The following is a 17186-nucleotide window of genomic DNA, read 5'->3' as shown; positions in this document are numbered from 1 at the left end:
TCCCAGACTGTGTTTTGTTGTGAATAGTCTGTGTAGTAGTTCTGTATTCAATATTCCACTGTCTGACTGACTGTTGTGAAGCGCAGCAAGCAGAGGAAATATCAGAAGCTCTTTTAAATGCCAGAAAGAAAGAAAGCTCAGAGAAAGGAGATGGGGAATTAATATATTGAAGCAGGAGCAGAAAGATTTGATTACTAGCCAGCATAACAAGGGGTCAGTAAACGCAAGCACATTTACCTCTGCCTAATGCACGCTTTCATCTCAGGAAAGAAAGATGCTCTTTATGCAGTGAAATTGTAAAAGAAAAGTGTGTAATTCACAAACCATTTCTTCTCTCGGACAATGCAGTTTTACAAAGATGCCCCTTTCAAGGCAGATGAGACAAGGCTGTCGCCATTGCACTCATTTTGATGTCTTTTCATTTTGTTTTCCCAGATCGAGTTACCACAGTGAAGACCGACATTTACGTCACCAGTTTTGGCCCTGTTTCAGACACTGACATGGTGAGTGGAATTCTTTTTTGTGCATTTATTTGTCACAGGCGGACAGATAGCTCTACTTTGCCATCAATATCAGCGTCGTGGACCATCACATCACAGATTTTTCAAGCCAAGAACCACCTACCTAGACAGGAACAGACCGTCTGGCCAACCACAGATTGTTTACCTGTAGAAGGACTAGTACATCTGAAATCATTTACAGCACAATGAAAGACTTTAAACTACACAACAGGGTTATTACAGTTACCTTAAGTACATATCATCTCTTGAAATAAATGTTAACTGAAATAATATATATGTATATGAGATTTTTTTCTGGTTTCCCTGTAACAGCCATTTTGGATAGACTGATGCATATAGCTTCAGCGAGAAAGTGTTTCTTTGTCCCTGTGACACCTCATTTGCATGCTTTATGGCAGGTGTGATTAACTGGTAGTTTTACCCCAAATATCGTAAAAATAGTATGATGCATTTCATGATCACATGAGTACGTCATGGTTTGAGGAATAAAATTCTTAATTTCTTTTACAGTGATGTACCTCAGTCATCTTTGCAAATGGAAAGAGCAAAATCATAGTTTGAAAAATTTGTATGAGTGTAAACTTCGTGGTCTGAATTTCAACCCAGACAAATGTCAACCCTATACGAGCTCTTCTTGGTAGGAAACTCTATTTTCTAGTTAGCGTCAATGTGCAATTACAGCGATTAGTCACTCTATTATAAAAATAAAATAAAATATAATAAAATATAATAATAATAATAGACACCATCCATTAAAATTTGGATCTATTTTTTAGATGTGACGTCTGAGTCTATTGATGGCTCATAACGGCGCTTAAACATTAGATCATGGCCAGGTCATGGGTTTGATTTCCAGGGAATTTGCCTTGAGTGCAATGTAAATCGCATTGCACGAAAGCATCTGCCAAATGCATAAATGTAAATGTGAATCACACAACAGATGATCAGTCTTTTATCTAACTGCTGGCTACAGAGGGCCGCCATCTGTACAGGTGTCATTTTTCACTGCTAATGTATCAATGTCCACACATATCAAGCAGCGTTATCATGCTCTGTTTGGATCCATGTGGGGAAGCGATCAGTGTAAATAACCAGTGGTCCACGGTGACCCGGATGAATTTCATATCCGATGAAACCGAAGCAGGAAATGAAAGGCTTTGACACCTGACTGCATCTGTGACACTCTGAATTAGTGCCTGGGACTCTGGTGACTCACGCCAGCGCTCTGACACTTCTCAATGGATTTAGAGCTTCTTAATGGAGTTTTTGTTCTGGAGAGATAATATATGACTCATGTAAGCCGCGTTGAATATGTGTGCTAACAATGCGCTCTGATTGTACAGTACTTGCACGTGATGTACATTACACACATACTTAACAGCCCACCCTGGAGCTTCAAATAAACTTAACTCAAAAGCCAGTAAAAAAGGAAACTTTGATTCCGCTGCAAACAATCTAACACCAGTCTTGCTTTTCTTTGCAGTATTGCTTTTTCATGCTTTCCATTAAAGTAATGTTGACCACAGTTTCTTCAAAATACCACAGCACTGAATACAGTCGGTGATGTAATACTCCCTGTGTACGATGCTTTCCACCTCTCAACAGTCTTGTTTTGATGACAGTAGTTGTAATATTTGGTTAGAAACTATGGTTACCATACATTTTGTGTGTGTGTGTGTGTGTGTGTGTGGACGTGCTGTGCGTCCATGTGTCCACTCATCAGTGTCTCAGTATGAGCGTCTCAGCCCTGATCTCCTGTGTCTATGAGTCTGGACCCAGATGCTACACCTTCTGCTCTTCAGACTGAAGAAAACAAACCGTTCTTTCTCTTTCCATTCCTTTATTGCTCACTCTCCTCCTCCTTTTGCTTCTGCTCATCAACCCTTCACACTTTTTCTCTTTCTTTCCATTCTTGAGTCAATGTAACTCTGGCTGCTGTTCTGTATTGAAACATACAATGCATGGTATTCTCTATTGTACAGTGAGGTCTTTGCCCTGCCTTCACATGTTAGCATGCTGACCCTGTCTGGCAGGAGGGAGAGCATTTCACAGAGGCACGTCTACATATTTGATAAAGTTATTTTTTTTTTCATTTTCAAAGACAAATTGTTCCATTTCTTTGCCTCTCTACATTCCCCGGAGCTTATCATCCTCCTCTGCCGCACCATCCCTCTCTCTTTTTTCTTTTCAAGTGCTCTGACAGTTGACGGTCAATTTTTTTTTTCTCTATTCCTTTTGAAATAGATTCCCTCTCAATGTAGTAGCAGATAGTCTTTCCTCATTCCATCCTCATCAGTAATTTAAAATAACTCATTCTGCCTCACTGAACCATATTACACTGTCATTATGAATTCAACATGCAAATACACATTTCAGTTTCAACATCAGCTCTGCTTAGAAACCTAGTGACCTTCCTACCTAGAAAGCATTTGTAATGCCAAGACTGGTCCAAAATTCAAAGATTATAAATATGCCTACACTGCCATTCAAAATTTGGGGGCTGGTAAGATTTTTTTTTTATTTATTTTAAGTATGAGGAAGTAAGGAGTAGCAAAGTGGTGACTGCTTAAAGTAAAAATGAAACAAAAAGTAATTTTATAAATATAGTTTTTTTTTTTTTTTTTTTTTTTTTTAAGTTAGTTAATTACTCATAAAGCACATTTAAAAACAACCAAAGGGTTGACCAAAGTGCTGTACATTAAAAGTAATACATAAAGAAAGGGAATTTCAGAAAGCAAATTAAAATACACACAGTAATATTAATTTGTTGTCAAACTCTGTAGATAAAAAAAATATGATTTAAGGTTTGATTTAAATATAGAAAGAGATGATACCGTTCAAATTGACACTGGTAAGTTGTTCCATAGTTTGTGGCCAACCCTTGCAAAGTCTCTGTCAACTGAGTGTCGTCAGCATATAAATGAAACAATACTCCATGTTTAGAAACCAGGGATCCCAGTGGTAGCATGTATAAAGAGAAAAGTGTAGGAGCAAGCATTGATCCATGTGGAACACCACAGGCGAGGTGTACTATTGAAGAAGTATGTTTTCCAATACATACAGCTATTTTCCTATTGGTTAAATATGACCAAAACCTTTTTAAAATGATGTAATGCCTACATTACTTTCCATTTGATAAAGTTTGGAAGTAATTCTTTTTAAAGAAATTAATACTTTCATACAACAAGCACACATTACGTGGCGGTAAAGACATTTAAATGTTTCAAAAGTTTTCTATTTCAGAAAAGTGCTGTTTTTTTTTTTTTACTCTCTTTTCATCAAAGACTGCTGAAAAATCCATCCACAAAAATATTAAGCAGTGCAACTGTAAATTACATTTTAAAATGTCTTTGTGCTAATATTTCACCAATTTACTGTTTTACTGTATTTTTTTATAAAATAAATGAAGCCTTGGTGAGCATAAGATGCTTGTTTTAAAAAAAAATTCAAAAATGTTATATATTATATAATATATATTATAAATTCATTTGTAATTGCATTTTATTTTTATTTTTATTATTTTAGTTATTTTACACAATATTTGTGTTTCCCTCTTTTTTAGAGTATTGTGTTGCTTGCTTCATTTTTTCATCATTCTGTGAGTTGTTGCCTACATAGAGAGCTATGGGTTTCCATTTCAAGATTTGTTGCATACACATGCACTGCAAGAGTCATCCCTGATGAATAATTCATGTCAATAATTTGAAGAAATGGCTACAGTGAGTGCAACATACTCTAAAGCAAATAAAAGTTACCTTATGATACCTTAGCTTGTAAATAGCTGGTAAACAAGTGACAGTATTGTTTACTTATTGTTTTGTGAATCCTTTTCAAGTCAGACTGAGGTCACATTGTTATCGCCGACATATCTGAGCTTTTAGCAAAAGCCTGTGGATTTAGTTTTCAGCCTGTCTCTCTCTCTCTCTGTCTCAATGCCCTATGGCCATGTTAACCCTCATCATTAGAGCTGACCTGCTGGGAAATGTGTGACACTTAGGTAAACAGCTGAGTGAAAAGACTTGTGGTTAATGAGCTAAAGAGGTTTGGTAGGTGTGGCTGCTGTGCAGTAGCATGTTTGCTGTCAGGTTGACATCGGTTATTAGAATATGTGAAGCAGTACCAGGGTATTTCTGTTAGTTGACATAAATAGGGTTCACAGAAGGATTCGGCAGACCAATGTCAAATGAACATCAGGCGTTTTCCAGGTAGCATCAGGAAATCGCAAATTCCCAGAGGAAAATATTATTGTTTAATACATTCTTCTCCTACAGTAAAATTCCTTCTGAGAAATAGAAATGACATGACAACAATGTTAAATAAATTTTTTTATTAGTTTTTATTTTTCTATTTTCCGTTGATTTTAGTACAAAAAAATCTTAATGTTTTGTGTTTTTGTCTTTTTTATTTGTTATTGTTTTTTGTTTGTTTTGTTTATTCGTTTTCATTTTAGCTAAAGTTTTAGTTATTTAATTGCCAGTTAAACTAAATTAAAATGGGAAAAATTACTTTAAGAACACACTGAATGCCCTTCAAATGTTTCTCCTGGGAAAACAAGACCTAAGCAATGTCTGAAACTGTGATTAGATTTGTCAGTTTACCAAAGTCTGCCATCAGAAGTCAGAGATGCTAATTAGATACTAATTAATCTAAGAACTATTCTAACATTTACTTTATAAAGATCAGTCTTTCTTATGGGATCCAGCATCTCTTTTCTTCCATCATTCCTCTTTCTCTTTATAATCATTAGTTTCTGTCAGCCAGTGCGGTGACAGATATGACTTGTGGGTAGCACTAAGAAACTTAAACCAACATCATCCTCATGTGAGATGTCCGGTTGTGATGGATGAGGGTGAACCTGGTAGTTCTGTATTCCAATAATCTTGGTCTGAGCTGAGCCTCCGGTGCTCCTTTATCTGGGCTAAACAAAGCCACGATGCACAAACACACACACAGACACACACCACCACCACCACCACAGAAGGTCATCATGTCTATTAATGCTGTGTGCCTCTGAGCCATGGAGCAGACGGTATAGAATGGGAGGCAAGTGAGATGGAAGCACAACAAGGAAAGTGGAGAGGGAGGTTAGAGAGGGAGTAGTATTTATTTGGCCCCTGTACTGCTCTACAGCCCCAGGAGTCTCCATATACAGCTGGGGTGAGACGAGGACAGCCGAGATTCTGAATAGAACTAAACCGAACAATATTTAGATATTTTTAACATAATAATATTCGACTCACATTTAAATATCTAAATATTTCAAAAGTGACCAACATTTAAATCTCATAATAGAACAAAACTAAAGACATTTATATCTTTTAATGGATCAAAACCGACCAATATTTAAAACCTTAAAAAGCACAATAATTAACCAATAATTGTACAAAACAGACCAACTTTTAGATCTCTTAAAAGGGGCATCAGATAAAATATTCACTTGTTTCATTTTTTATTTATTTTTTTCATTTACTTAGGATTTTGTAATGTTTGCCAGCTCAGAAAAGCTGAAAGGAAAATGCTTGGAGGATGGCCATAGTGTGAAGGCTTGCAAGCGTCTGCTCAAAAAAAAAAAAAAAAAAAAAAACTGTCATATTTTGAATTTATGAATTTTTTTTTTTTTTTTTTTTTTTGATTGATTGAAGTTTTAGTCAACTATCATCATTTGAAATGCCAGGTCAGTGTTTTGACGTGTTTTGTAGCCCTACGCATTGTGAAATGTTATTGGTACAAAATTCCACTCCCCATATCAATATATTACACATCAAATGTGTTTATTTTTATGGTTTAGTTTTTGATAAAATTTTTCAAAACAATGAACTAAAAATAATCTACCACAAACAACTTACGAACATGGAACAGATACAGTCTGCACTGCTTATAATATTGCAAGCATCCATATTACATATTAATATAGAAATAATTGAGTATAAAGCACTTTACAGTTTTATGAAAATATGTCTTACTTGGCTTCGATTGTGTCACTTCACAAAGCAGGTTCACTGTTAGTTGAACAGTTAGTTGGAACTCTGTTACCTTTTCATATCACAATCTAAAGTCAAAACCTTCTCGTAATCATTCTTTAAAGCATTTTAGAAGTTTTTCCTGCTCTACCAGCCAAGATGAGCTTCGTAATGATACCTCTGGGCTGCACAATGTCTCTTATGGAGCCGAGAGTGGCATCTGATCACCCTCAGTACTAGTTAAAGGTTTGAGCGATTTACTCTCCCCTACAGCGCTTGCAGTAAACTCCATTTGCAAATCAGTTGGCGTACTGTGTTTATCCACCAGAGCAAAAATAAGCGGATAGAAAATGTTACACTACGGGTCATTTGAAGGCAAGAAAATGTTTGAATTTGAATTGCATGCAGAGGCTTTGCTTCTGAGGAGGAACACAATCCCAGACTTTTATAAGGTCGTCTAATTGATTGGATTGCTACAGTTGTGAACACAACAGCAAATTCACCACCAGTCAATCAGTGTAAGAAGGTATTGTGCACTTAACTGTCACAAACAAAACACTGTCTGAGCAACAGAACCTCATACAGTCTAAAATGTGCTTTTGTTTCATCTTTATGCAGGAGTACACCATCGATGTCTTTTTCAGACAGAGCTGGAAGGATGAACGGCTGAAGTTTGAGGGACCGATGAACATTCTGCGTTTGAACAACCTGATGGCCAGTAAGATCTGGACTCCAGACACATTCTTTCACAATGGGAAGAAATCTGTGGCACACAACATGACCATGCCCAACAAACTGCTGCGGATTCAAGATGACGGCACCCTGCTGTACACCATGAGGTAATCAAGGTGTTATTTGTACTGTTTTCATATCTCAGCTTCTTCAAGAGTTTCAAAAGATACCACACATAACATAATTTGGAAAGTGCTGTGCTTTCAAAGTTTCAAGTTGAAATTTTGTTCTTGTCTGATAGTGTCAGTGTAGTTAACCCAGTAATATTACAGAATATGTATTGTCTTTAGGGCCGGGACTTTAACGCGTTAATTGAGATTAATTAATTTCACAAAAAATAACGCGTTAACTAAGATTAATTAATTACAGAAAAAAAAATCCCGCATTTTTAATAACTTATTTTTGCACCGCGGAACGTTTCTCACTGGATGTGTTTCGGCGGACCGATTATACTGGAGCACCAACTAGCGTTTGCATCGGTTCGCATATCACCGCAGCACATCCGAGTCTCAAGTATCACCTCAACGCAAAACATATAGCAGCTAGCGTGGACTTTACACTTTATGTTGAACTATGTATTATTTTGTTGGTGCAACTGACACTTTATGTTGAACTATGTATTATTTTGTTGGTGCAACAGTTTATGTTAAACTCTTTATTGTTTTGGCCAAGGTTATTGAGAGTTGGACTTAGTATGTTATGGCCTCTGAAGCAACAGCAACAATGAAGCAACAATGTTCTGAATGTAATTGACAGTATTGTGTTTTACTTAAAAAACACTTTACAGAAGGTTCCAGCAACTATAAGCTTCCTGAATTTCTGAAATGTACTATTTCTAAATTGTTTTATTTGAAAAAAAAAATTGAAAAAAAATTACTTCTCACTGTTCTCAGGTCAAATATTTATATGCGATTAAAATGCGATTAATTTCGATTAATTAATTGCAAAGCCTCTAATTAATTAGATTAATTTTTTTAATCGAGTCCCGGCCCTAATTGTCTTTTATAATACAGTGCTGTTGAATGCTTGAACGTGGCTGGTTATCAAACTAAGGTGTGCAATTATTTTCAGGGAAACGCATGGTGAAACATGGCATTACATGTCCATATCATTTCACCTAATTATTTCAGTTATTTCAAAGATCATTACAGCCTACAGCAGGAAAAGAACCAAAACCCACAATGAAACTGGCCTGTGATCCTGTGCCATTTTTTTTTTTTTTTTTTGATACAAGGAACATATCCAAACTAAAGAAATGTTGCCCTCCAGTGAATTGTCAGTGAATAATGACTTTAATTTTGATCTGTTCCTCACATAATGTTATCAGGAATTTATATTTTTTGGAGAACGATCCATTTAGCTGTGGGTTGCAGATGGAGTCATTCCTCATGTAAATCACTGAATCACCTTGTACTCCCGTGAATTAGAATAATTCATCCCTCACTGGCTCCCACAGTATGACAGGCGGCCGTATTGATTTACCACTAATTAAGATGTTCAATCTCTTTTCAGAAATGTGACCCTCACTTTTGTAGGATCCGATTTTGTTAAAACCAGTGACTTCCTCGTAGTGAAGCGCAGTTCTCATTAAAATTGACATATTCAAGAGTCTGAGAAGATGCTCATCAATCTCCTTAATCACCTGCAGATGAAACAGGAAGAGCAGACTCTGTGACATATTGTTGTGTGTTGTGTACACAACTAACACTGCTTTCATAATGACTCACTTTCGTCCTCTGTTCATCCTGACGCCGCTCCAGAACACATCATGACACTCTCCAACATGTACTCTCAATTTTCTTTCGCTTTTTTCTCTCTTCTAAATCGCTCTCGCTCACAGCTTCTTCTATGAGCACAAATGCTCTTCACCACTCCCAAATCAATGAGAGCCTGACTCAGCCATGAAGTGCAGGAAGAAAAAAAGGAGACAAACTGAGAGAGAGAGACTAAAAAATAGAATGCAGCAGACATAGTGAAACAGAGGAGAAATTGATGTGATGATCTTGCATTTGTAAGACTAATAGTAATTATTAATCTATTTAATATTAAAAATATTATTGAGAATATAGAATTACTATTAATTTATTCACCATCTCTATCACTATCTCACTATTATGACTTTTGCCTCTAAACTCCTGATTTGCTGCTTATAAAGTTAGTAAGATCGTTGTTAAATGTGGGTATGGTGTTGGATTAAGGGATCTTAAATATGGTCATGCATGCAATATAAAACATAAATGTGTGCTTTTTGAGTACTAATAAACAATAGTTATATGCATGCTAATAAGCATATTAATAGTGAGAATTGGAACTAAATCATAGCCATTCAATTTTCTAAATAGCTGAACACTTGTTTCATGAGTATGAGAGTGATAAGAGAAAATAAATATCACAACTGAGTTGTAAACTTAAATTTATTTTGTTCAAAAACGGTCGGTGTTACTGAATCGATTCAAAACTGTGATTCAAAGATTTGTTTGTGTGGCATGATTTTGCAATATATATTTGAAGGTGCGTGAATAAAAATAATTAAATAATATTCCTTGTGATCATTATTTATTTATTTATATATATATATATATATATATATATATATATATATATATATATATATATATATGTGTGTGTGTGTGTGTGTGTGTGTGTGTGTGTGCGTTATACCATATATATATATATATATATATATATATATATATATATATATATATAATGATCACAAGGAATATTATTTCATTATTTTTATTCAAATCAGCATATATATATATATATATATATATATATATATATATGCTGATTTGCTGCTTAAATACGTCTTATTATTATGTTGAAAACAATTGTACTGATTCATATTTCTGTATAAACCGTAATACATTTTTTTTTCTAGGTTTCTTTGATGACGGGTGAATGAGTTCAAAAGCACAGTATTTATTTGAAATATGAGTCATGTTTATCTGTGTAAATTTCTTTACTATCTTTTTCATTGTAATCAATTTAATGTATCTTTGCTGAATAAATAATTTATTTTTCAGTTCCTTCATTACTTACCTCAGACTACATAGAAAATTGCCCAGTCCTGCTAGTAATGGTAATGGCATTAAATGTCTGCTTTAGTTGTGTTTGTGAATGTAAATCACAGGTTGACAGTGCATGCTGAGTGTCCAATGCATCTTGAAGATTTCCCCATGGACTTCCACTCCTGTCCTCTCAAATTTGGCAGCTGTGAGTAACAGCATGGAGTGGCTTTCTTATAGCGATTGGTTTAAAATTTCAAACAATCATCTGCAAAGTTTTAACTGTGGCCCCATTGAAATCATTCCTACAGATGCTTACACAACGACAGAAGTGACGTACACCTGGACAAAGAACGCATCCAACTCTGTGGTGGTAGAAGAGGAAAGCTCTAGATTAAACCAGTATGACCTACTGGGGCAAACTGTGGGGAACGAAACCATCAGATCCAGCACTGGTGAGTCAAGACACTTACAGATTGATAGATATGGTTTCATACTATTGAAAAAGCTAAGATTCATCGGGAATTCTTCCAAAATCAAGTGCATCTATTTGAAACAACATGGCAGTATGTGAATGATGACAGAAGTTACATTTTTGGTTAAGTTTGTCCTCAAAACAAAAGCCCTGAAAGCCACAAAGAATGAACAGACATGTTGGATATATAAGGATTGCCTGATGTCACAGCAGATTTGTCCTTCATTCTGTCATAGTTTATCAAGCACACATCCGTTCTGTTAAGCTAAATCTGCAATGTGCTTTAACACGATCTCTGGGCAAGACTCAACAAATCCTGCCTGTCACTTCCTCTGGTTCGCACTCATTGTCGCTCTCTCTCTTTCTCTAATTTACTTCATTGGTTTGCAGTGGCATTTCTTGTGTGTTGGCATTTGGTAGCTTAGAAAAAGTGAACACATCCTGGACGTGGGGTGAGAACGAAGCCAGAGCACGTACAGTACAAGATATTCCGCTTCAGTTAAACACAGAGACACCAGAGGGACTGTGCAACAACAACACCCAAAAGACACACATTTTAAGTCAGGTTTATAACATTATCTTTACAAATGGATAGCATACTCAAAACTTGCAAGAAATTAAAGCATTTTATTCTTGCACAACAGTAACTGCCAACAGATATGGGATTAAATATGTGGATACTTGTAACTAGAGAAGTGGCAGAATGGCTGATGGCAGATATACTATAAGTAATAGGCCTACACACTATTCTATACTATTCTATATTGAAAGGATAGATTTTTTTAATGCTTTTGTAAGAAGTCTATTGCTCACCAAGGCTACATTAGTTTGAGCAAAAACACAGTAATAACACTAGGGGTGTGCTCAAAGTTGAATGCCTTATTCGGAAAGGCACAAATAATAAATAAATAACATAACATAACAAATCATTCTTCTAGAAAATATTCGGCTGAGGCTGGCACAGCCACTCGTCATATTTGCTGGAAAACTGAGCCAAGGGATCAGCGCGATATTATACATAAACCTCTTAAGTCACTATGCTATAATAAGTGTGTGAAGTGAATGGAAGTTTATGAATGAAATGAGAATCATACAACTGCATTGCTGTTGCCTCTATGTGGATCTCTCAGAAATCAGAGAATATCAACTAAAATACTACATCATATACGTTATACTATTTGTGTATATTTTTATGTCAGTGATTTAAACCTTGTATGATATGATACACAGATTAATGGAATAAGCACAGGGCAAACACCAATCAGAATCAGAATCAGAAAGAGCTTTATTGCCAAGTATGCTTGCGCATACAAGGAATTTGTTTTAGTGACATAAGCTTCACAGACACCAACACACAGACAACAAAACAAAAATTGTAGGCAAATAAATAAGTGTATAAACAATTGTGCTATAAATGATAATGGAATAGGATTAAATAAGATGCAGAGATGTACTAGGATGGAGGGGTAACAAATAAATATAAGGATATTGCACGTTTTTTTTGCATAAGAATAAGTGGGGAACATTTAACTGTTCATGAGGTAGATTGCCTGGGGGAAGAAACTGTTTTTGTGCCTTACTGTTCTGGTATTTGCGATTATCTGGCCAGATGGCAAAAGTTCAAAAATGGGGTGACTTGGATGTGAGGGATCCAGAGTGATTTTTGAGCCCTTTTCCTCACTCTGGATGTATACAGTTCTTGAAGGGTGGGCAGGGGAGCACCGATAATCCTTTCAGCAGTCCGAACAGTTCTCTGTAGTCTTCTGATGTCCGATTTTGTTGCTGAGCCAAACCAGACAGTTATAGAAGTACACAGTACAGACTCAATGACGGCTGAATAGAACTGTTTCAGCAGCTCCTGTGGCAGGTTAAACTTCCTCAGCTGGCGAAGGAAGTACAACCTTTGTTGGGCCTTTTTCACAATGGAGTCAATGTGATTGTCCCACTTCAGGTCCTGAGAGATGGTGTTTCCCAGGAATCTGAATGACTCCACTGCAGTCACAGTGCTGTTCATGATGGTGAGTGGGGAAAGTGCAGGGGGGTTTCTACTAAAGTCCATGATCATCTCCACTGTTTTGAGCGTGTTCAGCTCCAGGTTGTTAAGACTGCACCAGACAGCCAGCTGCTCAACCTCTTGTCTGTAAGCAGACTCATCACCGTCCTGGATGAGGCCGATGACTGTAGTGTCATCTACAAACTTCAGGAGCTTGACAGAGGGGTCTTTAGAGGTGCAGTCATTGGTGTACAGGGAGAAGAGCAGAGGGGAGAGAACACATCCCTGAGGGGCACCAGTGTTGGTGGGGCAGCTGTTTGACATGAATTTTCCCAGTCTCACTAACTGTTGCCTATCTGTCAGAAAGCTGGTGATCCACTGACAGATAGAGCTAGGAACAGAGAGCTGGGTCAGTTTGGTCTGGAGGGTTGTTGGGATGATGGTGTAGAAACCCGAACTAAAGTCCAAAAACAGGATCATCACATAAGTCCCTGTTTTGTCCAGATGTTGCAGGATGAAGTGCAATCCCATGTTGATTGCATTATCCGCGGACCTGTTTGCTTGGTAAGCAAACTGCAGGGGTTCCAGTAAGGGTCCAGTGATATCCTTCAGATAAGCCAGAACCAGTTTTTCAAACGACTTCATGACGACAGACGTTAGAGCCACAGGCCTGTAGTCGTTAAGTCCTGTTTTGTTGGGTTTCTTTGGAAAGAATCAAACAGCCGCTTTGCCATCTCTCAAAAACCACACCAGCTCTCTGTCAAGAGTAGGCTAATAATAAACTTTGATATACAGTATATGCATTTTCTACTAAGCCTACACATTTGTTTAATCTTTTGCTGGTTTGCGTTTTATATTTTTAATTGTAATTTAATCTAGTGATGGCAAAGCTGAAATTTCGCCTTCAGAAATAATTCTAGTATGCTGATTTGGTGCTTAAAAACATTTCTTAAAATTATCAGTGTTGAAAACAGTTTGCTGCTTCATACTGTATTTTTGGGGAATTTTGGAGATTTTTATCAAATGCATTCTCGGCATTGCCACCAGGTGTGCGGATTTGAGTTTAAACTACCTTGTATCTTGAAAAGCAACCGTTATAAAAGAATCTTGCTGAACAAGCTGTTTTTAGAATGAATTCTACAGTGAAAGTAGATGCACATATAACCCAAATTGACTCAAATCAAATTAGCGATCTTTCTGATGTTGTGAGGGCATGAAAGTAATGAGACGAGTCTTAATTCTGTTCATTAGGCTCAAATATACTTGATAACTGTTTCCATTTCATTTCCTAAGACAGTATTCCTATGCCAGAGAAGTGACTTTGCTTGTCAAGTCCTGCGGGATTGGTGTCTTCCACTCAGACCCATTTGTTAAGCTCTGTTTACATCACACATAGCAAGTGGATGTACTAAAACTGGAACCAGCGACACACATGCATGAGCCTGAGGGTCTTTTCTCCTGAGGCTCTTTTCTCCCGAGGGTCATCTGCCACACTTCAGTGTGCACTATATTTTGCATACTTGAGTGTCCGTAATATATCTGAAGGATTTTTAAATGCCTTTCTTCAGTAAGGTCACAGGCTCAGAAAACACTTAGAGTAATATCACTCCAGGTTTGTGTATTTGTGTGTGTGTGTGTGTGTGTTCATTGATTAATGATGCAATGAAGGGGTGTGTTTACAAATGCCAAGTGCAGTGGAAAGGCACAAAAAGCACCCCCATCCCCTCCCCTCCCCCCACCGTTATTACTGTAATATACTTCTGGACATTTTACCAGCAAAGGTTTTTTTTTTTTTTTTTTTTTTAATTCTCATTATTCTCAGTGGAATTTCTCATTAGATTCTCATTAATGTAACAAACTGCTTGATTCTCACGAAAATAATATCATAAAAAATTAATGGTCCTAAAAATAGGTTTTTATGTTTCTTTAAACAAAATATTATTTCAAGCATTTCCTTTCCTGATTTTTGGGGTGAAATATGGCCAGGAAAAAAGATTCACTGATTGTTATTCATCGTTATCATAGTTTGCCCAAAAATGAAAACCCTAATGTCCTTCCAAAACTGTAGGACTTTTGGAACATGACAGAATATACTTTCTTAATTTATAATGTGTGTATACTTATAATACATTAAAATAAATAAATAAATAAATACATATTGGTTAGTGGTTAAAGTGTTCCCCTGTCCTTATCAGGATATTCACTTGTACAAAGCAAATGTTCAAGGTTTACTTCACCCAAAAATGATCATTCTCTTGTTATTTACTCAATCTAATGTCTTTTAAAATCTTAACTGTAAAATGTAATTGAATTTAAAAAATGACAAAACAACACCACAGACATGGGTTTGAAATGACATGACAATGACATTTGTTTATTTTTAGGTGAACCACTGCTTTGCCCCTCTATCAGTTTTGTTCACCCCTTTTCTGTCTATCATGATGTTCACACACTGAGATCTGTGTGTTTTTGTGAGATCATTACTGGCAAACATGCTTGATGGGGATGGTTTCATCAAAAAGGCTGAGTTTCCCCTGCACGAAGAGATGGAAAATGTGAGACAGAGAGAGAATGGGAAAGATCAAATGATGCTGGCATACTGTCAGTGACATCATGCTGAGGAGTTGAGACATCTGGATCCCAGGCAGCATCACCGTGATGATCAGCATGTTGTGGGAGCGAGCGATACATGCTCGCTAGCAGTAATTAGCAGTGCAGATCTCTCATCATTTTTAAGGCTTTTGTGTTTGTGTATGCTGGCTGTAGTCAGACTTTTTTCTGTTAGCATAATGTCTAGTCTACACTGCAGATTATTATGGCCAAGAAAAAAAAAATAGGCATGAAGATATTGATTGATAAACATGTAAAAAAAAGCAACCAGAGTTGGTTTTCTTTGGGCAGTGGAAATTAAATCTGAAATAATGAGACCACAATAATTTGCTATTTTCACACTGCAAAAATTTTCTTACTTAGTATTATTTTTACTTTTTTTATTTTATTTTTTTCAATGAAAATATCTAAACATTTTTAAATCAAGAATTAATGAATTAACAAACTTTAAAGGAGCACTGATTAAAAGTGTTAACAAAAAATTAGTCAATGGGGTTTGAAAAATAAACTTAATTTAAACAAGCTTGTTTCTTACAACAAATATTGTTGTTATGCAGAAACTTAATTTTGACTTATTTTTGATTAAAAAAGAAAATTCAGAAAACAAGATTTTGTTTAAATGTGTCTTGGTTTAAGTATGTTTTAATATTTCTAAGTAATGGTGATATCACTCCAGGTTTGTGTGTTTGTGTATGTGTGTGTGTGTGTGTGTGTGTGTGTGTGTGTGTGTGTTCATTGATTAATGATGCAATGAAGGGGTGTGTTTAGAAAAGCCAAGTGCAGTGGAAAGGCACAGTGTAAAGGGGGGAACTTAAACATGATGTCAGGGTGCGTGATGCCCATGTGTTATTCAGGCTTGTCTTGGATTTAACTATTCCTTTAAGATCTGCTGTATTGTGACATTATTTTCATGATAATTAACACCCCCCCCCCCCCCCCCCATTATTCTCATTGCAGTAATACTTCTGGTCATTTTACCAGCAATTTTTTTTTTTTTTTTTTTTTTTGTAACTCCCATTATTCTCAGTGGAATTTCTCATTAGATTCTCATTGATGTAACAAACTGCTTGATTCTCATGAAAATAATATCATAACAAATTAATGGTCCTAAAAATAGGTTTTTATGTTTCTTTAAGCAAAATATTATTTTAAGCATTTCCTTTCCTGATTTTTGGGGTGAAATATGGCCAGGAAAAAAGATTCACTCATTGTTATACAACACCAAGTGTGCATTTAAAAACAAGATTTTGTTTAAATGTGTCTTGGTTTAAGTATGTTTAAATATTTCTAAGTAAAAAATTATGAAATGTTAAGTACAAACTTTTTTCAGTATAATACTGTACATTGAATGTTGTTGAGAGCATAACATTGTGTTTGAAGACAGATTTGAACAGATGTTTCATTGCTGTGTCACAGCCCTTTTTAAAGACCCACCATATAGTCATGTCTCAGAGGGCCATTTCTTTGTTTTCATTAAATGATGTGTAAAGAAAAAAACCTGTGTTGGTCTTCAGGTCAAGGTGAGGTCAGGATTCTCATTAATGAGAGTCATTGTGTCAAGCGTAGTGTTGCTGTAATATATTAGATCCGTTCCAAATCCTAGGGAGCTGCCTATTGCCAGACAACATGTTTAGGCATTGTGCTTGCTCCCAGCTCTTTGCACTTTCCATTTTCAAATATCCACTTTCATGGATATTAAAGGTTCCTCTTCAGGAACTCGAGCTGCGTCAAAAGCGCTATGGGGAACGCGGCCAGCGTGCGCGACTCTGAATATCGTGTGAAATCAGACCAATGGAAGAGCGTGACGTCACCGGCGGAGTGACGTAAGCGACCAGGAAGCTATAAAAGCACGTGCCACGCAGCTGGCGTCAGCTTCGCGTCTCT

At 36.4% G+C, this 17186-nt stretch overlaps 1 protein-coding gene across 1 annotated transcript in view; it reads left to right on the top strand.

The window, feature by feature from the left end:
- Positions 1 to 17186, top strand: part of LOC113074962 (gamma-aminobutyric acid receptor subunit alpha-2-like) — a 60805-nt gene that overhangs the window by 19655 nt on the left and 23964 nt on the right. The window contains exons 4-7 of the mRNA XM_026247672.1: positions 436 to 503; positions 7100 to 7320; positions 10350 to 10432; positions 10536 to 10679. Coding sequence (XP_026103457.1) covers positions 436 to 503; positions 7100 to 7320; positions 10350 to 10432; positions 10536 to 10679 — 516 coding nt within the window. The remainder of the gene's footprint in view (positions 1 to 435; positions 504 to 7099; positions 7321 to 10349; positions 10433 to 10535; positions 10680 to 17186) is intronic.

The sequence above is a fragment of the Carassius auratus genome, unplaced genomic scaffold (assembly GCF_003368295.1).
Source record: "Carassius auratus strain Wakin unplaced genomic scaffold, ASM336829v1 scaf_tig00015876, whole genome shotgun sequence".
NCBI lineage: Eukaryota > Metazoa > Chordata > Actinopteri > Cypriniformes > Cyprinidae > Carassius > Carassius auratus.
This window is presented reverse-complemented; position numbering and strand designations above follow the sequence as displayed.